Below are 21,970 nucleotides of genomic sequence, written 5' to 3'. Positions count from 1 at the left end.
TCCCTCCCAGAATGGAAGAAAAATACAAAATAAAATAAAGGGAAGAAAAAAGATGGGGAAGGAAATTTTATTTCCAAGCTTCTAAAAGGATCTTACAAACCACAGAGAGTAAAAAATTGCAAAACTATATATATATATTATATATATATATATATATATATATAATATGTAATTGACAGGGTCCTTTTAAGCAATTCTTCACATTATTCTAATGGTGATAGGAGATACCACGTGACCGTATATGCTTTTTCCTGTAATCCTGATGGCTGCTGACAGCTGGCAAAGTTATTCCCATACAAAATTTCCCCTATATTGTACAGATTTCTTTGCTCGAAGGTAAAGGAGGAGGAAATAGAACAAGATTAATCAAGGAGAAAAAAATTAAAAAAAAAAGAAAGGAATGGAAATATGGAAATAATCTCCTTAAAGAAGCGATCCCGGGAAGGGCCACATGCAGGCATCGGTGCAGCACTCGTAGCTGAGCCCAACCCCGAGCTCAGCACCGCTGCATCCCACCCACCCCAACCTCAGCCCTTCTCCCTTTGGGATTTCTGAGCTCTGCTCATGGCAGGAGACCACAGAGGACCCCCTCAGCCACTCCTGCTCCCACCCGACCCCGTGCAGCGGCTCTCAGCGGCACAGAATGGGGATGGGGACGGACTGGTGCTCAGCTTTCCTGGATCTGGCACTACATCAGGAACAAAACCAACAGCTCCACACCAGGAAGGACCTCAGGAAATAAAAGCCACAACCGAGGAACAGAGCTGGGGCAGAGCCGGGGCCCCTCCTGCCCAGAAACATCACGGTGGTGTTTGGACATTGCCAGAAAGTAAACAGAAAAAAATAAAGTGATCCCTTCTTCCCCACCCCAACCCCCGACAGTTCCTCTAACACTTAATATCCAGCTTAAGTGAAATCAACAGTTGAAAATCCATATAGGTGTCAGAACGGAGAGCACAGCACTCTGCGGACCCCGCTGACCTCACAGCACCAACCTCAAGGGGATGGGAAAATGTCCCCACGTGGGGGTTCTGCTGCCTTCTTCCAGAGCTGTGGGGGTTCTCTTGGGTCCCATTCCCAGCAGGGACACCCCCTCCCCTCCCCTTCTGGGCATCCTGTGGGGCTCTGCAGGAGCTCAGCCCCATGGCACAGCCCCGCAGTGCCTTCCTCCTCCTCACCTACACCTGGCATGTGGAACGCAACCACACACACCCCAGCTGGCTGTGTGAAAGATGTATATATTCAGCACTCAGTACAGCATAGCAAAAAAATAAAAAAAAAATTAAAAAAAAAATCCATCGTTTCCATTAGGAAAGAAAAAACAAAACAACAACAACAAAAAAAAAACAACAACCAAACAAACCCAAACCTCCAAAATTACCACCAAAAAAATAAAGCCAAATCGGTCCCCACCCTACATCCCTAACGCTCATCCTCAGGGCCTCAATGAGCCCAAGCTACCCCAGGCCATCCCTGTCCCACACAGTGAGTGTGTAGCACTGGGGTGGCCCTGAGCCCTTTGTGCTCCTTCCTCTGCACACTTTGCAGTTGGGAAATGGGGCCACAGCCAGCACTGCTACAATGGGAAGGATGCATGGGGCTCCCAGGTCTCCCACCTGCTCGTGGTGTGGGGTGCTCCTGTGGTAACTGGGATGGAGGGCAGCGAGAGGGACAGGACGGCACTGCCAGCCCAGGGGGAGCACAGCGGGGAGAGAGGCTGCAGCATCAAGCATGGGAACATCGAGGTTACGGGGGGGACCACAACACCTCTGCTGCTGGAGGGGGAGGTGAGGGTGAGGAGGGTGGAGAGAAGACTGTGGGAAGGGGAGGTAGATTGGCTTTGGAGACCTCTTGCCCAGGAGGGTGTGCTCCCAGACACTCACTTGTTGTCTGGGGAGGGGGAGAGCCCCTAAGGGGCCCTGACCACCCAAGTGTACCTCCTCCCCAGGGGAAGGTGTCTCGGAGCCCAGCCAGGGAAAGCTCTCCAAGTGAGGGCAGCTTTCCTCTGAACCTCTGAGCCCTGAAACCGCCTCCACAGCTGCTACAGGAGAGCTCCCAGCAGCCGGGGGCAAGCCTGGGGGTACGGCAGCGACCCCAACCCCAGCCCCACTCGCCCCAGGGACCGCCTGCGTGCTGATCCCGGTCCCCCCCCTCCCCGTTCCCCCTGCCGTTAGTCCTGCTGCTCATTCATCTCCATGTCCGACACCAGGATGTTCTTCTCGGCCGCTTCGCTGGGGTTGGAGGTGGTGCGGCTGTAGCGGGCGCTCTCGAAGGCCCCGCGCTCCGAGCTCCTCCGCCGCTTGTACAGGAAGATGGCGATGCCCAACAGCGCGCTCAGCGCCAGCGTCGACAGCACCACCACCGCGATGGCCGTCGTGTTCTCCGGCAGAGCTGCGGGGAGGGGAAAGTCCAGTGAAATACTATTTCCCCATGTCCTGCCCAAGCACCAGCCTGGCCCTGGAGGAGCTTCAGCTGGGGGTGGGTGGATAGAATGGGGCAGGGAGGGACAGAAACGGGGCACTGTGGGGACACCGTGCCTATGGCAGTGCCCTGGGAGAGGGGGAGCCTCTCTGGGTCACTCCTGATGGGTGTTGACATCGGGCATTTGACATCTGGGCTGGATCTATAGCATCCCATCAGATGTGGCACATCCAGGAGTCCAGCAAAGAGCTCACAGATATACTCCTCCATAGAGGAAGACTGAGAACTGCCTGGGGATGGGGTTGGCCTTAAGCTGAACCAGGGGAGGGTCTGGCTGGATCTTAGGAAAAATTCCTCCACTGAAAGAGTGGTGATGCTGCCCAGGGGGGTGGCAGAGTCATTGACCCTGGTGGTGCTGAAGAACTGTGGAGATGTGGTACTTGGGGATACTGTGGGCATGGTAAGAATGGGTTGGGGTTGGACGGGAATCTTAGAGGTCTTTTGCAACCTGTATAATTCTATGGTTTCCCACCCAAATCCACCATTTTTCTGTTATTCACACAACCTGTGCTGCAGCTTGGCCTGGCAGGGCCAGTTCCAGCTCCTGGTGCCACTCACCTGCCCTGGAGAAGCTGCTCTCCTCCACTGCAATGGCAACAAAGACTTATAAGCAAACGACCACAGCTCCCTCCTCACTCCCCACATACCCCACTGCAACACAATTGCCCCCAGACAGGGCCAACCCTGCCAGCAGGACACAGCTCTGCCCCATAACACCTTGCCCAGACCCCCCACCCCCCCCACACAAGGTCCCTACCTCGGGGGATCTTGCAGATGACCCCCATGGTGACGTTGGTGCAGGAGCCCAGCCGCCAGACTCCATTGCTGCTCTGGATCCAGTAGCAGCTGTTCTGGCTCAGCATGCTGGGCCCTGTGTCATGCTGGCCCCAGTTGGAGTAGTTCACAGCTGTGTTGTCATGCCAAACCAAGGTGCCTCCTGGAAGTGAAAGAAGTGGGTCTGGGGATGCCAGCAGTGATGCACTGCCTTTATCCTGGTGCTGAAAGCAGGGGGAGGTGTCACGGGGCAATGGGAAGGATCCCCGAGGCCGGGGAGGACACACGTGGCACATCTAACACAGCCTGAGACATCAGGCCTCTTAGTCACACCATGGCCTGAGTTCCCCACGCTGGTGCCACCACCAAGGGCTCCTCTGCTCACCACAGAGCTGCTGGGAATTCATGGTGTTACCCAGGGAGGGCTTCTTCATGCCCTGTACCTTTGGGGTTGAAGGTCATGCCCAGCCAGGCTCCCTTGGATGTGCCCTCGTATGCCTGGAGGTGCTCCCACACAAACACGTTCTCCATCTCGTCCCGAATGGACAACACCGTGCCACCAACTGTGGAAGAAAGTGAGCCCAGAGCTGAGGATGGAGCTCAGGAGCAGCAGCAAAAAGGGAGGACGAAGCTGAGGAACCTCTGATGGCCATGAACCATGAGATACATGGGGAACATGGAGGTTGTAGTGAGCTGGGGGTTGGCTTCTTCACTCTTATAATTAGCGATAGGACAAGAGTGGTCAGGCACTGGAAGGGGGTGCCCAGGGAGGTGGTGGAGTCACCAACCCTGGAGGTGTTTGAAGAACACTTAGATGCTGCGTTGAGGGACATGGTTTAGAGACAGCTACTGGTGATAGGTGGACGGCTGGACTGGACGATCTTGTAGGTCTTTTCCAACCTTGGTGATTCTATGATTCTATGAACCCAACACAAAGCAGCACTGAGGAGAAACGATGGCTGGACCATGGGAACAGGGACAGGGGCTCCATTTGAGGGTGTTCTGCTGTACCCAGAGGCAACACGGGGACCCATCCTCTTCCATCCTCTTCCCATCCCCTCCCACAGCCCCCCCATACCTTTCTGGCACCTCCGCATTGCATCTTTCTGCCCCAGGGTGATCTCCATATGGAACGTGTAGCAGTGGTCCCTGAAGGGGATCCAGGATGAGTCCTCCAGTGACTTGGGGCAGCTGCCACTGTAGCTCCACTTGTGCGTGCGGGGGGCACCTGGTGGGGGGACACAGTGCATTCGGATGGAGGACAGGAGTTGTCAGGGCACCTATCCCCATGGGGACAGAGCTCCTAAAGGTCCCTGATGGGATCCCATCTCCAACCCAACGTCACACCCACTGCTGGGGTACGTGGACCCCCCAGGTCAGCTGCCACGCACCTGACTGGAGCTGGCAGATGCCACCCTGCAGCTTGGTGTCACAGCCAGCCGTGCGCCAGCTCCCATCCACATCCATGTAGGCACAGCCAGCAGCCTGCTGGGGCTCCCCATCCTGCCAGTTGGCGTAGAACAGGTTCTCCTCCATCAACCACGAGTAGCTCCGGCCGCCCTGCAGAACCAAGGGGAAAGGCTGGGGGACAGCTGCTACCCCTCCCGGGACCCCGACCCCAGGTGCCTATCCCATATCCTCACCTCGTTGTTGGCCAACCCGATCCAGAGTGGGGTCTGTAGGCTGCTGATGGCCTGGGTGAGGAAGGCCTGGCTGTAGGGGTCGGGGATGGAGGCGAGGGTGGCGTTGACGGTTTCGCACAGCAGAAGGGCCTCGTGCCACCTGAGGGGCTTCTGCAGGATGCGGTAAGTGCTGTTGTGGTAAAAGAGGGTGCCGGTGGGCGAGGGGGGGTACGGCGTCCGCACGGGGCTCAGGGATGGGTCTGGGGGAGCAAAGAGACACGGTCAGGGGATGCTCATGCGTGCCGGGGGTCACCTCCTTGCCTGACCCCACTGAGCTGGGGGGTCCCCATGGCAGTGCTATGCATGGCACACATGCAGCCAGCTGCAGAAGGCACGTCCCCAGGGGCTGCTCAGTGACAAGGTGCCAGCCCCACCTCAAAGTTGGACACACATCCCTGTGGGGCCCACCAGACCAGGTGGATGTGCACAGGGTCAGCAGTGCCCCAAGAAAGAATGGGGCCAATTGCTCCCCACAGTTTGTCCATCTGGACTTTCCCCTTGACCCAAAGCTGATCCCATTGCTCCCCATTGTTAAAACTCAAATAGTGTGTACACCTCCACCTCTGCTCAAGGGGGCTTTGTCACCCCAGCCCCTACCTATGCTCTGCTGGCAGATGTAGCCATGCTTCTCCTCCACGCAGCTCCGGTCATCCCAGCGCCCCGTGAAGTGGGGAGGCGAGCCGTGCCACACCACCACACAGTTGGTCTGCAGGACCAAGCCACAGAATCAGAACGGCCCCCAGCATGCGTCCCACCACCCATAACTCCCACCCCATGGTGCCTACGAACTGCAGGACCTGATCCTGCTCTGCCCTCAGAGAGTCACCCCTACAACCTTCAGCCCTGCAGCCTTCAGCCCAACCCTGTGGTGGGACCCCATGCTGAAACCTTCTCAGGGTGGTGGGTACCCCAACCCCTCTCCCTCCCAGGGCCAGGGGATGCTCTGGGGCAGTGGGGTCTCACCGGCTTGTCACCAGGGCTGGAGGAGCTGCACTCTGAGGGCTCCCCAGGTGCCCAGCTGACGTGCCGCAGCGGCTCACCGTCCACCCACTGGAACTCCCTCTTGGCATCGTGGAGGCCAATCCAGAGGTCGAAGGAGATGTTCAGCAGCATGGTTGTGATGAAAGCTGTGAGGGACGGACAGACGCTGAGGGCCACCCCCAGCAGCCCTGGGGCTGGCGCTGGTGGTGGCCAGGAGGTGACATACCCTGCTCCAGAGGGCTGGAGATGGTGGCCAGCACGGCGCCCTGGCTCTCGCAGGCCTGCTTTGCCTCTGGCCACTTTAAGATGTCAGCTTTGTCGTGGCCATTGAAGCTGAAACACTGCATGAGGAGCAGGAGCACAGGGTGGTATGGGGGTGCTCCTGCCCCACAGCCATCACTCCCAGCCCCCAAACCCCATCCTCTCCCTGCCCTCAGCCCAGCCCCATCCTGCCCGATTTGACCCCTCACCTTGCTGAGGAATGGGACCCAGCCACGAGGACAGCCCCCACTCGTGGGAGCGGGTGGTGGCAGGATGGATGGCTTCACAGCGGTGGCATTGCTCCGCTTGCAGATGTAGGGCAGCGCAGTCAGGCACTTCTGATCTCCCCAGTCCTCTGCAGGGACAAGAAGGTCAAAAACATCCCCCCATCAGCGCAGCCTGCAGCCCTTGGTCCTTCCGGAGCCCAGCACTGCAGGATGCAGCCCCTCACCTCTGCTGGCTGTCATATAGACACACTTCTTGTCCTTGTTGATGGGACGGGGTTTGCCTGGTGCCCAGGAGACAAAGTTGAGGAGGGACCCATCAGACCACCTGGGAAAGCACAAGGCAACAGTGAACCGTACGAGCTGGCTGCAGTGGGACCAAACTGGGCCAAACGTGGCCGAACTGGGACTGTGCAGCAGCACTTCCCTCTCCTTGGTGAGGAACCAGCAGCCTTCACCCCAGCATCTCAGAAGCACCATGCTGGGATGGGCACAGCCTGAGGCCGGTGTGAGCTGCAGTGCTCTGCAGTCTGGGGACAGCATCACGGGGACACACAGGGGCACTGGGGGTTTTGGTCCCCACAACTTACTTGAACCTGCCATCGTTCTCGTAGGTGTGCAGCCCAATCCACCAGTGCTGCTCCTGGCCCCTGGAGAACTGCAGGACCACAGAGGGGACATCAGTGTCTGTTCCAGTGGTGGACACCCCACCACCACCACCCACGGCAAAGCATGCAGAGCTGAGCTGTCCCCAGACAAGGCCATGGAAGGAGGGGATGCAGTGGGCACAGAGCAGCCCTGAAAAGCAGCATCCAGATGGGGGCACCTCCTACCTTCTTCAGGTTCTGGCCCAGGAAGCGCAGCTCAGTCTCGCTGTGCACTGACACCAGCTCTGCCTGGAACCAGCTGCAGATGCGCTGTGCTTGCACCCACGTCGAGTGGTGCTCGAAGAACTTGTACTCAGCCTCTTGGTACTTCACCCACTCTTTGCTGCCTGCAAGCAGGGACCCAGCATCACACCGCAGCTGGGCCACTCCTGCATCCCCACCCGTCTTCCCCACAAGGGTTTGGCTGTTGAGCTGCTCCCTGCAGGGGTCAGCATCCATACGGGGGCCTGAGCCTGCCCTGCTATGGCTACTGAGGAGGGACCACAACGGAGCTGAGCGCTGGTGAGGGGCTGGAGCTGCGGACACCACCCCATCAGCCCACACAAGGTCTGTCCTCTCCCAGCTGGTTGCTAGTGCCCAAACAGGATTGTATAACCAGCTAGACACACGGCCCCAAACACACCTTGGGTTGTGATCTCCGGCTCCTTCACATCAGCTCCTGGAGAAGGAAAGGGGAAGCCGTGAGCACCTGCTTATCTGCCATCCCCCTCTCTGCTGATAAGCCCAGCGTGGAAGCTGAGTGGTGCCTGGGGTAGCAGTGCCCTGTGGTACCTTTGGGCAGTTTGCAGATCCAGTCCAGCTGGGCTTCACACTGCATCGGCATCCACTGCAGGGAGGCCAGGTCCAGCACCGCGCAGTTCCGGATGTCATCATCATCGTAGTTGCTGCGGTCAAAGTTGTGGTAGAAGAACTGGGGGCCGAGACAGATAGGAAGGGTTGGGGCTCTCGGGCTGGATGTCCACCCCAAATGCCCATAATACATCCCCAGATCCCCCAGTAAAAGCTGCCTGCAGTGCTGCAGCTCCCCGGCTCAGATCTGTGCGGTGGGAGCCGGGTGCTCAGTACCGGACTCACCCCCAGCCCATCACTCCACCGCCAGCTCCGCTCCCCCGCAGGGTCACGCCGGTTGAGGCCGATCCAGAACCAGTGCTGCTCGTGGATCTCCGGCTCTGACTCCCTATGGGAAGAGGTAAGAACACAGCCAGCCTCCAATCTGGAGGCTTTTCTATTTGTGCTTTCACAGCCGGCTCCCTCACCCAAAAATCTTGTTGAGGGTGTTAGCCACGAAGTGCTCCTCCTCGTAGCTGCCCAGGCTGAGCAGCTGGGCCCCCAACTCCCGGCAGAACTCCTGCGCTGCGATCCACGTCTTCTTCTCTTGCAGTTTATCAAAGTTAAACACCTGGGGATGGAGAAAGGGGGAAGGGCTCAGCCCTGGGATCCCACTCGGATACCCCTAACCTGGTGTGGGGAAGCAGAGCATCATTTCCTCTCTGCAAGCAGCAGCATCCCAACTGCCAGTCCCCAGAGCTGGGTTCAGGATGCATTTTTCTTGCACTGATGTACACCCGCAGGATGGGGGCAGGGCTGGGGCTCACCAAAGCTCTATACCTTGTAGCAGTGCCGCAGCTTGGGGTCCGTGCTCCATCCCAGCGGGCAGGTACCAGTCAGGCTGGGTGTAGGGTACACGCTGGGCAGCTCAGGGTTCACCGGTGTGCCCAGATTCTGCCGGCAGATGTACTTGGCCTTGAAGGTGCTGCAGTTCTTCACCTCCCACAGCCCCATGGAGCTGCCGGTGGCCAGGGCCACGCAGCCACCCTTATTGTAACCTGCAGCCGGCCTCAGGGTCAGGCTGTGGCCGTGCCAATCCCTTCCCTGGGCAGAACCAGTGGGGATGGGGACGTCCCGTCCCACCCACTGCCGCCCCCTTACCGGGCTGGTCGCGGTTCCAGTGGGTGTACATGACCTCGTCGCCGCTCAGCCAGCGGAAAGCGCCCGTCTCATTGATGTCCTGCAGGGCTGTCCAGAAGTACTCTCCATCCCAGCCATAGATGAGGCTGCTGACATACGCCTGCTCGAACCTGGAGGGAAGAAGCTGTGAGCTGAGCCCCCCCTTGCCTTGATCCCATCCCATGCTGCTCATTTTCAGGGTGCAGTGCTGACCTGTTGGTGATGGTGACCAGCGTGGAGCCATAGTCAGAGCACATCTTGCGGGCGTCGCTGTAGGTGACGCGGTCCTCACCCAGCCAGAAGCAGGAGGGGCTGTGCCACTTCCAGCCCTGGGGACATGACACAGATTGGTCACGGTGCTCCAGATGTGGCCTTCCCACAAGGAGCACTTTCCTCGCCCTTCTGGCCACACTTCATGCAGTGCACCCTGGGGTCCCATTGCTTTCTTAGCCACCACGGCACACTGCTGGCTCATGGTCAGCCCGCTGGCCACCAGGATCCTCAGGTCCTTCTCCACAGAGCTCTTTTTCAGCAGCTCAGCCCCCAACCTGTACCAATTCCTCCCCAGGTGTAGGACTCTGCACATCCCTCTGTAGCACCTCATAAGGTTCCTCTCAGCCCAACTCTCTACTTGAGTCCACACCAAAACTGTCCCATCCACGGGGGCTGAGACCCCGCTGTGGGGTGGGGACATGGGATGGGAGCCACGTCCCCTGCTGCCACCTCCAGCTTTTCCTGGGAGGTCTCTGACCCCAAGCCGACCCGGCATGACCGAGCTCAAGCAATCCTGCAGTCCCAGAGGATGAGGCTGCAAGGAAAACAAACAGCCAGGCAGCTTCAAAGCAGCACATATCATTCTCCCTGCCAGCATCCAGCCCCGCCGGGGTGTGGGGAGGGGAGCATTATCCTGCTTTTGTGTCATGGAACTGAATGCAGAGCAAGTCTCACTGCAGCCTGCTTTAATCACCCACATGTTGATGTTGGAGGAGCCAGACACACAACAGTGCCTGTGTGCTGCCAGAGCAGGGAGCGGGCAGCAGCACGGTGAGGGACGTGCACGTGATGTGATGTCAAAGGCTGGGAAGGATGAGAGGGCTCAGCCTCCACCTAGAGACCTTCCTGGCACCATCCCCATCTCACTGGGCTCCTGCATGGAGCAGTTTTGCTGCAGCATTTTGCTACATCAAGGCTCAAGGTAAAGCAGGGGAAAAAACAATGAAATTCTGTGCTGGAAACTCAAGCCAGAGCAAGGGGGAGGACCTTGGATGATGAAAGCATGAGTTCTGTCCCAATTTCTTCTCATAGCCTCGTGCCAATACAGAAGCCCAGGACTATGCAGTCCCCTGGGCACAGCCTGGAGCTCTAGATGGGGCAAGGGGATGTTCAAGGCTGCAGTTTGCAAATCCATCCTATATCTTCAGGGCACTGAAGTATTAGCCAAGAGACTGCAGCCCCTTGGCACAGGGCCCCCACACCTGCCTGCTTCCCACTCACCTTTCGGCACCCGTGGTCATCCTCCTCTTTCTCCTGGCTCACCCGGCCGGGCTTTTTGCAGATAGAGGGCAGGCTCTGGTTGCATGGGCTGTCATTCCACCTCCCTTCCTGGAAAGGGTGGAGAACAGCAGAACTGAGCCCAGCTGACAGCCCTAGGGAATTTCCCAGCCTGTGCACCACTGATCTTCCTTCCCTACATCAGCCCCCATGGATGCACTGGATCCCTCCCCTCCCAGCAGCTGGGATGAGCCAGGTTCAACCCAAGCAAGAGATATCCCCCCAGGCCCTTCCTCCCTGGCCAGAAGGATGCCTTGGGGTTTAGGATGTGTTCCCTGCCCCATGCTCTCACCGGTCCCCAGATGGTGACACAGTCCTCCAGGCTGTCACGGAAGTTGTTGGGCTCAAAGGGGTGCCAATAGGTGAACCTCACAGGCGTCCCGTCCGACCACTCGAAGTTCATCTGCAGCTTGAGGTCATTTAGGCCAATCCAGAGCTCTTCCACATCTGCCAAAACAGGAGGCTCAGAGCCAGGAGGCAGAACGCCCTCTGTCTGGCTGTAATCTTGCACAAACCCTCCCCGAAAAGGCTGCAAAACCCCTCCCCAAGCCCCCACCCTGAATGGGAGTTGCAGGGCTCAGCCTCGTGCAGCAGATGGGGCATGGATGCTTTCTCTCCACGGAGGGGCAAACAGAATGAAATCCACCTCCTTCTCAGTGTTTTCATCCTATTTCTGCATTAACTGAATGATATTTTCAGATGGGTCTATGCTATCTTCTCCCCATCATGTCATGATGCATCACACTGAGCATGACGGCTCCCAGACTCCAAATTAGGCTCTCCCAAATATCTCCACAACACCAAAACCCACACAATCTGACGCTGCAAGAACACAAACATGAACAGGATGCCACCAATTCCCCATGCATGCCCCACACCCATAGGCTGGACGGGCTCCCCTCACCTTGCTTGACCTGCTTGGTGACAAACTCCAACTCAGAGAGTGTGTGGATGCTGACCAGGTCCCCCCCACTCCTCAGGCAGGTCTTCTTCGCATCCTGCCAGCTCTTCTTCTCTCCCACCAGGCGGTAGCAGTTGGATTGGAAAGACTGCCAGCTGGGCTCACAGTCCACTTTCACCTCTGACCATGAGTCTGGCAGGGAAAAGCAGCTGAGGGTTCCCACACTGCTCCCCCAGCCTCTCCTCTGTGGAGGACTGCAGTCCCAGCGAGTGCTTTGTGTTTGGGACAAGAGCTCAAGGCATGGGAAAGCTACAGGGAAAGCCCTGCAAGCAATGGCAAGGTGAGAGCAATAGTAGCTTTAGAGCTCTGAGAACGAAACAAAATCCCTTCTGTTTGCACAGCATCGATGCAACAGCAGAACACAGGGACCTGGGAAAGCATCACGGACCTCCCATTTCTCCTGCTGCCTCTCTTCATGTCCAACCTGGGAGCATACTGAGCATTGAGGTAGTGCTGCTCTGCAATTTTCCAAAGCGATGCCCACCCTGGCACACTCTGATCACCTCCAGGGTAAGCAGCAGCTCCCTGCAGGGGGGGACTGGCAGGGAAGCAGGGATCCCACCCACAACCTTCCCCTGGGATTGCTCAGCCCCCACTCACCTGTCAGGAAGGGATCAGTGGTGGCATTGGGCTTCTTCTTGCAGACGTAGGGGAGGGCAATGCCACAGTCACGGTTCTGCCACCCCCCGGACGACTCGGTGCGGATCACACCACAGTTCTCCTCGCTGGGGTTGTCGGGTTGGTCTGGAAATGGGTGGAGGGGGGGAGGTGGGGAAAACAGGCTGCTGGTGGCCCACAGGGTAGGGCTGGCAGGGCACAGCTCTCCCTGCCCAGACACTACTGGAGATGGACTGATTTTGTACAATCAGAACACAAGCTGGCACACTAGGAATTATTTGTTGTGTCTCAATGCGTAAGGACCCGGAGCATCAGTATGAACTAGAAATGCCAGGTGACAGTCGATGGCTGTCCTCTACGTATACCCCCTGTATACTCTCTGGGGGTATATAAATCCCCATGAGTGCTTTGGGGTGATGCCAGAGGGCACAATGGGTGCATCCTTCTACCCTGTGACCCAAGGGTTAGAGGTGGAAGTGACAAATAATGGCAGCAGCATTCTCTACTCTCTGCCATCAAGCTGCCCATCACTGGTAGTCAGCGGCCCTTGAAACAAGGATGCTTAGCTCAGGGCACCATGGCAGCCTGGGCCACCTCTCCTACCACCTGCCTGGAGCCACATCCACTGCTCACAGCCCATCCCTTGCCCCTTTTCTCCTGCAGCACAGTGTCCCCCCCCAACAGAGCTCCCAGCTCACCGCTCTCCCAGTTGAGGTACTTGAGTGGTGAGTTGTCGGACCACTGCCAGCCCCCGTTGATGTCCAAGTCATTGAGCCCAATCCAGAGCGTGGAGCTGTACCCGGTCAGCAGCCCTGGGGTCAACACAGAGAGAGGGGCAACATCAGCCCCCCAACTCCAGCTCCATGCACAAGCCCAGCCCAAAAACCAAGCCCAACCCAAACAGTTGCCCCTGGTGTCATCAGCTTTGCCCTGGGTGGCAGGGTCACTCTGCCTCACCATTGATGTAGGTCTGCTCGTGGATCTCGGTGATGCTGAGCAGGTTGGCTCCTTGCTGCTCGCAGCTGTTCCACGCCTCCCGCCAGGACAGCGTGGACTGAAAGTTGAACTGGTAACAGCTGTTGGTGAGATGGTCCTTGTCCCAAAAGGTCTCACAGTCATTACCTATGGGAACAAGCAGTTGGCACCCAGCACGTCCCACTCCAGCTCCAGAAAACCCAAACCAAAACAACATCCCACCAAAGCCAGGTGCTGGGCAGCCACCGGGATGCTCTTGCATCCCACTGGGACAGGACAAGCCCCCCAGCACTTACTCTTTATGGGACAGAAGCCCCATCGCTCATCCTTGCCGTAGTCCTGGGTGGTGGCACACCAAAGGTGGCCGTCCTCCCGGCCTGTGCTGGTGCACTCGTGGAACCACTGGTTGTCATACTTGAAGGGGATGGTGCAGGGCTTCCCGTGTGAGTTGCCCTGGATGGTGTAGATCTCTGTGGGAGAAGAGGGTCCCCCAATGAGGATGCAGCCAGGGGGAGTCAAGGATGAAGGTTCTCCTGGTTGGGGGACCAGGGGATGCCTGGAAGTCGTGGGTTTGGCTGGGACAGTTAATTTTCTTCCCATGAGCTGTGTTTTGGATTTAGGATGAGAATAATATTGATAACACAGCGATGTTTTAGTTGTTGCTGAGCAGTGCTTACACTGAGTCAAGGACATTCCAGCTCCTCACACTGTCCTGCCAGAGGGGGGAACTGGGGGGGCACAGAACCAGGGCAGCTGACCCAGAGTGGCCACAGGGACATCCCAGACCGTATGATGTCACATGGAACAATAAAACCGGGGGAGGTGGCTGGGTGGGCTGTGGGAACTGTCTGAGCATCAGCTGGCTGGTGGTGAGCAACTGCACTGTGCATTGCTTGCTTTGTTTATTCCTTTTGCTACTGATGATTTTTTCTTTCTATTTCTCAATTTTTTTTTCTTCCTTACTAAGCTGCCTTTATTTCAACCCACGAGGTCTTACACTTCTTCATTTTTCTCCCCCATCCCACTGCAGGGTTGGGGCATAGAGCTGCACGGTGTTTAGCTCAGGACTGCTTTTGCTTATGGGCTAACACTACTGCTAATGGCTCCTGGGTGTCTGCAAGGCATCAAGACAACAGGGACAAAGAATATCATAGAATCATTAAGGTTAGAAAAGACCTCTAAGATCATCCAACCCAACCATCAACCTACCCCCACCATGCCCACTAAACCACGTCCCTGAGTGCTACTTCAGGGACGGTGACTGCACTGCTGTGCCAATACAGAACCACAGAATGAATAAGACTGGAGAAGAACACTAAGAGAAGGCAAACCCCATTTGGAATACTGCATCCAACCCTGCGACCTGATCTGGTGGGGTGCAACCAGCCCACAGCAAGGGCTGAAATTTGTGGAGGCTGCGGGGTCCTTTCCAACCCAACCACGTTGCGATGCTACGAAGCACCCAAGGTGCAAACGCTGAGCTCGGCGTGTGGCAAAGCCTTACCAGAGTAGGGCACGGAGCACAGATCCTCCTCAGTGCCATACGTCCTCCACTGTGAGCCACGAGCCTGGTCGCCCCTGTCCAGCGAGGCGTTGCCTGGGCGGGCTCCGAGATGCTGCGAGAGCTGCTCCCCGAGACCGCGGCAGCTCCAGCGCATGTTGACGGACTCGCGGTCGCACTCGTAGGTGGCCAAGGGGTGCAGGCCAGCCGTGGCATTGGCCCCGTGCCACGACACCCCCAGGCACTGCATGGCCCCCACGTTGAAGAGGCGGTTGCGTGAGACCCATTTCCACTGGTGGGCCGGGGAGCTGGCGTTGCAGCCCTTGGCGAGCCGCACCAGCGAGTCCTTCGTCTCCAGGCAGCCCTGCACGCCCACGTTGTAGATGAGGAAGACTTTGGAGTCTGGTTGGTGAGAGGGGAAGAAGCATGAGGAAAGAAAGGGTTAAAGTGCAGCTGGCAGTTGGCCTGGCATCACAGAATCGCCAAGGTTGGAAAAGACCTCCAAGATCATCCAGTCCAACCATCCAACTACCACCAGTATTTCCCACTACACTACATCCCTCAGTACAACATCCAAATACTTATTGAACACCTCCAGGAATTGGTGACTCCACCTCCCTGAGCTGGCCAACCCCACTTTGAGCTGGCCAACCCCACATTGAGCTGTGGCCAACCCCACTTTGAGCTGGCCAACCCCACTTTGAGCTGTGGCCAACCCCTCCTTATCATAGAAGCACAGAATCACCAAGGTTGGAAAAGACCTCCAAAACCATCCAGTCTAACTGTCCACCTGCCACCAATATTTCCCACTACACCATGTCTCTCTGTACAACATCTGAACAGGGATGCCCCCCAGGGACAGTGACTCCACCACTTCCCTGGTGAACCTGAGCCAGTGCCTGACCACTCTCTTAGAAAAGAGCTATTTCCTAATGTCCAATCTGGTGCAACTTGAGATCATTACCGGACATTCACTGGGAACCTCCAAAATCCCAACCTCCACCATGTCCACACTGCCCAGGTGCTCCCCACACCCACAGCTCTCATATTTTCTCAACCCCCTCCCATTGCCAAAGCTCATCACTGAGGGCATCTTCATCCCCTCTCACCCCAAAAGCTGCAGAAACCAGTAAAACCAGCAGGACTCTGCACTGGGATCTGGACTCCCAGGCCACCCTGCTTCACCCAATGACCCCAGTGAAAAGCACTGTGTTAGGAAAACAACTTCTGCCTTCTTTCCTTCCTTCTCCTTTTTTTTTTTTTTTAATTATCCCATTTCTTCTACTGCAAACATCATGAGAAGTCAGTTTGCTCACGGGCCTGGCTATATTTAGCTTTGGTTTGCCTTGGTTTTTTTGCCATTGTATGAATTTTTTTTGGTCTAAAAAGGTTCTCATTTCCTATTCATCCCAACCTTCACCCTGCCCCAGCTGTGTTGTTCCAGGTCAACAATCCCACTCAACACCGGTCACCCCTCTCATATCCAGCAAGGAAAAGGAACTGGAGGAAGGAGGAGAAAGCAACCAGAGGGCTCTGGTTGGCTCTGCAAAAAGATACTGTGCCACTTCATCCTGGCTCCAAAGCAGAAGCGTTGGAAAGGGTTCATTATCCAGTGGTGATGGCACCAGGGATGACCTGAAATAAAGATGGGTGAGAAGGGGCACGCGGTGTTGAATGCCAGGGATTGGAAAGAGAGACTCATTTCTCAGAGACATTTTTCAAATTCCAGCAAGTTTCAAACTAAGCAGAACCCTCTTGGAGGAGGGCTGCAAAACGTCCTTGCAGCTCTTTGCAAGGAGCTGAGCAGCGGCGCTTTGGGGCTGGAAAATCCCTCTCCATCACGAGCACAGGGAAGGTCAGCATCAGGGCTCCCCTCCTGCTCCTGTGTCAGCCTGCCTTTGGGAAAAGAAACACAAAAAACATCAACAGCAAGAGGAAAAAGGCGCAGGGCCAACCTGAGCAGCGGGTGTTGGGGTGCTCTGTGCCCCACTGCTGCCCGCAGTGCTGGACTGGTGCCTGCTGGGACCGGAGCCACAGCGCTGCGTGGGCTTGGAGGAAGCTGTCCAGACTCAAGGGACAGTCCTGGAGTCAGAAAGGCACAAAATATCACCAGCCTCTAAAAAGAGGAGAGCTGGAGCTTGGAAATTATAGCTTAAGAGTTTTGGGCTCGCAGGATAAAGAAAGAATGGGAAGTCACCTGCTGGGCTTTCTAGGCTGGGACATCACAGCGTGACCCCTGGGAGCTCCACGCAGTGCTACAGGGGCACACTGTGCTCGGGAGCATTAAGCACGCACTGAAAGCCCACAGAGCTCAGCAGCAGTGTGGCATTCCAGGATGCACTCTGCTATCTGCACACACACAGAGCATGGGTACATGGTCACACTCCTGCTCCCAACCCGTTATCCTGTGGGATAAAGCCAATCCTGGCAGGATCCAGTGCTGGTGGAATGATGTCATTGGGGTAAACCCTGATCCACTCAACACAGCAGCACAACTTGGGCTGAACTGAAGATTCCTGCAGAGTGTAACTTCCACCCTTTGCTCTTAAATTATCGACCAGCAGAAACTACAGAGACAAAATCTCTTCCAAGCCCATGTACAGAGCTCTAGAAATGCCAGCACTGCTCTCCACAGTGATGCTGCAGCTATGGGTGACTCCCTTCAGAGATACTCCTTGTGTTTTTGCACCATTTCTGGGCTCCAGACAGCATCGGCAGAGCTTCCCATCTGCTCTGCACTGCTGGAAACCCAACCACAGCAAACACTACAGACCTGGGGAGGAGCTGCCCACCAGCAAATGGGGGAAGAGAACTGGGAACTGCATCTATGTGATGCTCTGCCTGGACCAGCCCAAAACAAACCCCAAATCCAGCTGTGAAGGGAGATGCTACCTCTGCTCCTCACATCCTTCCAGGGGGGTCAGCCCTGAGCTCTGCATTGTCGTGCCCCACCGCAGCAGCTCTTTGATTTTATTTGGTTTTTAAAGCAAGATATTAGCCATCAGAAAGCCAGAGCTAAAAGGAAGTCAGCTCAGCCCTTTCCACAATGGCTTTGCCACCGCACGGCAGATAAGGAAAGCATCACCACCTGCAGTTTTGGGGAACATGGGCAGCACGTGGGATGAGAGGCAATGGAGGGGGTCAGTGATGGATGCTGGTTCCACGGGAGCACATAGGGCCCCTCGTGGCCCCATGGGGCTGCAGACCCCACGTAAAGGAAACAAAACCACTAACGAAACGCCTTCATTGTCTTCACAGTGCAAGGGGTGGTGGAGCAGCAATGCAGAGCATCACCCTGAGACCACACAGAGAAGCTGGAGGAGAGTTGGAAGCAGTGGCTCATCCACAATCAAATCCACGGGGATGTACCCAGCTCAGCAGGAAGGTAAGCACCGGAGAAGTGAAAACCATGCAATAAAACCTCAAGGAAACTAAGAATCCCAAACTGGTCTCATCAGATACTGGAGAGGTTTGTCCAACAGTGACAGCTCCATGTGCACACCCCCACACACACAGGTGGGGATGGAACCGTGGGCATGGGGAGAGACCTGGCCCCAAGTCCACCCATCTCCAATGCTGGAACCCCCCCTTTCTTAGAAAACCAGTCCCACAAAAGCCCAGCAGTGGCCCCCTCTCACTCTGGCACTCCCAGCAGTTTGCCCAGGTGAGGCTGCAGCCATCCCCAACATTTGTCACGGAGAAGAGCAACAGCACAGCCGTAATGAGCAAGTTTTGGCCAGAGAGAAGCCACGGAAGGAGCTGTCCAAGGGTGAAGCCCCAGGACTGGTGCTCAGAGCAGTGGGCACCTCTTGGCTCATGGAAAAAACAATGTTTGTAGGTTGGGGCCGGGTGGGACGAGCTCGTAACTTGGCTGCGATCAGCGAGGGCTACCAGCACCCTGCTCATTTTCCAAAGCCTCAGAGCGATGCTGGACCAGGTCCACGTACCACATCTCAGGCTCCCTGTGGGCAGTCAGCCCGTTCTCCTTGCCTGGGATGCAGACAAATAAACGTACAGCTGTTTTCCACTGGGGATGCTGTCTGTGGGCAGGACAAGCAGCTTATCCTGGCCATGAAGAGGGGCGAGGGAACAAGTCCCAGCAGCATAACGGGGTCTAGCTGAAAGCCATTGACATTTTCAACACTACTAGCAACATAAAGATGCACAGAATGCTCCTCCCTTCGCTCCTCCAGCACCATTCCTCTGCTATCCCTTCTGTTTTACATGAAAAATCCCATCTACGTCCCCACTGTGGCAGCACAAGGAGAAATGCAGCACTGAGCTCTCTGGGAGGGGACATAAGGAGCCTGAAAAGTGCCCTCTGTAAGCACCCAAACTGCCCCTCCTGAGCTCAGGAGTTCCCTCAAGAAGCTGCCAGTCAACCCACTCGTCATCTTCTAACCCTTAATTAATTAAAGATGGGTCCTTTAAGAAAGAGAGCATCTGTGTTGGTTTCTTATGGGCTCCGAGCAATCTTAAGAATGAGAAAAATGTAGATGCTTCACGGGCTCCACACGGCTCACGTTAATTAAAATCTTGCTCCTTGGCAGTGGTGGAGCTGGGATGGGTGGCTGGGACAGCCCTTGGGGCCACGTGGGCTGCTCCTGTGTCACTGTCCCATAAACATCAGGCACACATGGTAACCCCGGGGCTGCCAGCACTTGGAACCATACAATCTCTGAGGTTGGGAAACACCACTACTCGGAGGGGCCCTGGACACTCAGGTTGGATGTTTGGCAGAAATTCTTTACCCAGAGAGCTGCTGTTGTCCCATCCCTGGAGGTACACGAGGCTGTGGATGGGCCCTGTGCAGCCCAATCCCACCTCCCAGCTCCCACACGATCCCAATTACCTTGGAGCTGGTTTTGCTGTGCCACAAGCAGAGAGGAAAACGGGGAGGACTTCACGTGCTGCCCACTGTGTTTATTTTAAAGGCTGTAAATTCTTCCCCAGGTCCCTTCTGCCCTCTTCCCTCCCCACAAAGCCCCACAGCAGCCCCAGCCCACAGCTCCACACAGGGGAATGGTTTGAAGGGATGGAGAAGCTTTCCCAAAGTTCCATCTTTTCAGCCCATCCCGGTGTGAAGGGAGAGAAAGCGATGCCATCAACCGGGCCCATCCCCAAGACCCCCTCAGCAGAGACATGGAAGCAGAGAGCATCCTTTCCAGGGCACTTGCTTAAAGGTAAAAACGTGATTCATGCCAAAATCCAAGCAGGGATCGTTCCCCAGCTGCAAACTCAGCTCAGCACCGGGGATGCAGTGCCTGCCTGGATGGAGCTGCGAGCATCAGCAGCACCCGGGACGTGGCACCTCTGTCACTGCTGTCCCCACCCCAGCTGTCAGGATGGGGAGATGCGGAGAAACAGGGAACAGTGCGAGAGGGGGGAAATGAATGAGCACGGGGAGACCCCAGGAGAAAGAAGCAGGGAGGGAGGGAGGGGTGCAAATGGCCAACTGTGCCTGCAGGCTCTGCGGGGCTCCCTGGAGGACCGGCAAACACCGTTCCACCCCATCGCCTACGGAATAAATCGGAAGGACCGGCGCTCGCAGCAGCGAAACCTGGGCTGGGGGAGCTGAAAGCGGCCTTGTTCCTCCCGCACTCCCACCTCGGCAGCTCCCACCGACCGCAGGGACAGAGCTGCCTCTGTGCTCGGCGTCGTGCGGGCGAGGGGAACGCGCCAGCCCTGGATCCGACAGCGGCACCAAGGCCAGAAATGGCCCCGCTGCAATCCAGAGACCCCCGAGCGCTGCAGGGAGGAGCGCACAGCTTCAGGACAGATCGTTTTTGGGGGGCAAGGAGAGGTTGAACGGGGAAGTTCATCTGAGAGCGTCTCCACGGGGCAGCACACCCAGGATGGATGCTCTTCAGCTCTGTTGGGATTTCTCCCCCATCGCCTCGTCCCTCCCTACGCCGATCCCCTGAGCTGTGCCCCCACTGCTGGGCTGCACCACACAGTGACCCAAAGCTCTGGGAGGCAATGGGTCCCAGCACAGCCATGGGGAAATGCCACGGGGTGCGGGGGGGGGGGGGGGGGGAGCGGGCCGGGCAGCAGCACCTCCCCTCCTGCCATTTCCAAATCTGCTTTGGATTTGCTGATTCGATGCTAATAACACAGGGCCAAGGGCTCACGTTTGTTACCGTTCCGGCAGAAGCAGCAAATTTTGATTTTGATTTTTTTTTTTTGATTTCTCAAAAAGGGGAAATTTACCCAAGGAGCAACGAAACGTTTGCTTCCGTACTGGACTATCCTGGGGTAGAAAGTGTCTGAAAACACTGTTTCAGGCCCACGGGCATTTGGCCACATGGTGACCTCCGAGGGCTTCAACCCTCCCCCCACCGCCTTCACTGCAAAAGTGGGGAGAAAAGAGAACTGCGGAACTCCCATCGGGCCCCGATCACGCTGTGTACTTCTCTATCGGATTAATACACCGTGGGGGGGCGACAGGATTTGGGGCGAAGGGCTCCAGGAGCCCTTCAGCCCCTCCGGGACACCTCGGGGCTGCGGGGCGATGTGAGCTGCAGTCGCCCCCCCGCCCCCGGTGCCGCCCCCCCCCCACCCGGAGATGCGGCAGCGTTTCCGCCCGGCTCGCCAGGAGCTGCGTGGCGGTGCGGAGCGGGGAGCTCAATTCCGAAGGAAGAAAAAGACTAAAAAACGGCGGCGGAACGGGAGTGGAAGAAAAAGCGGCGGCGTGGGCCAAAAAAAGAAATAGAAAACCCCCCAAAACACAACCAAGCAGCCAAACAAAAAAAAAAAAATAATAATAATAAAGAAAAAAACAAAACGCAGCGGGACGAAAGGAGACCGCGGGGAGATGGAGTAAAAGAAACGGTGCTCAACGAGACTCAAAGCCAGGCGGAGGAAACAAACCACAGCGAAGCGGTTCCCACCCTCCCCGCGGTCGCGGTCCCACCTGGGTGCGGGGTGCCGAGCACCGGGCGCAGGGCGAGCAGCAGCCGCAGGGCGAGCAGCAGCTGCGGGCACAGCGGACAGCGGAGGGCGGTGCGGAGGGGCCGCGGCCCCGCGGGGCTCCCCATGCCCCGCTCCGCTCCGCCGCACTCGGGGCCTCGCTGCTCCCTCCTCGCCGGGGTAGGGAGGGGGGGGACGGGGGGACGGGGACGGCGGAGGGGCGGGAGAGAGATGGGGGAAGAGGAGGGGGAAAGAGGAGAAGGAGGAGGAGAAGGAGGAGGAGGGGGTGGGACGGTGAAAAGAAGGAGGAAAGAAAATAAAAAAGTTAAAAAAAGAAAAAATACCAAAAAAGAAAAGAAAAGAAAAAAAAGAACAACTCGAAGGGTGTGCGGGGGGAGCCGGGGACGGCCTCAGACACTGCGTCAGCGGCAGCCGTC

General features: G+C 56.9%; 1 protein-coding gene across 1 annotated transcript; it reads right to left on the bottom strand.

Moving 5' to 3' along the window:
- Positions 1-1,318: 1,318 nt before the first annotated feature.
- MRC2 (mannose receptor C-type 2) lies at positions 1,319-21,707 on the bottom strand. Its single transcript, XM_065747226.1, has 30 exons — positions 21,538-21,707; positions 14,628-15,026; positions 13,420-13,593; positions 13,106-13,270; positions 12,847-12,960; positions 12,131-12,274; positions 11,474-11,662; positions 10,862-11,016; positions 10,513-10,620; positions 9,232-9,347; positions 9,001-9,149; positions 8,680-8,897; positions 8,328-8,470; positions 8,146-8,248; positions 7,843-7,981; positions 7,694-7,729; positions 7,237-7,397; positions 6,994-7,061; positions 6,631-6,731; positions 6,389-6,534; positions 6,145-6,259; positions 5,901-6,064; positions 5,535-5,643; positions 4,899-5,137; positions 4,647-4,815; positions 4,334-4,483; positions 3,699-3,818; positions 3,239-3,418; positions 3,040-3,066; positions 1,319-2,391 (listed from the first exon to the last, which is right to left on the bottom strand). Exons 1-30 carry the CDS (start codon positions 21,659-21,661, stop codon positions 2,171-2,173), a joined length of 4,446 nt encoding a protein of 1,481 aa, XP_065603298.1. The 5' UTR covers positions 21,662-21,707; the 3' UTR covers positions 1,319-2,170.
- Between the last annotated feature and the right edge of the window lie 263 nt (positions 21,708-21,970).

The sequence above is a fragment of the Cyrtonyx montezumae genome, unplaced genomic scaffold, assembly GCF_038088225.1.
Source record: "Cyrtonyx montezumae isolate F1298 unplaced genomic scaffold, pur_monq_1.0 scaffold_43, whole genome shotgun sequence".
Lineage (NCBI taxonomy): Eukaryota > Metazoa > Chordata > Aves > Galliformes > Odontophoridae > Cyrtonyx > Cyrtonyx montezumae.
This window is presented reverse-complemented; position numbering and strand designations above follow the sequence as displayed.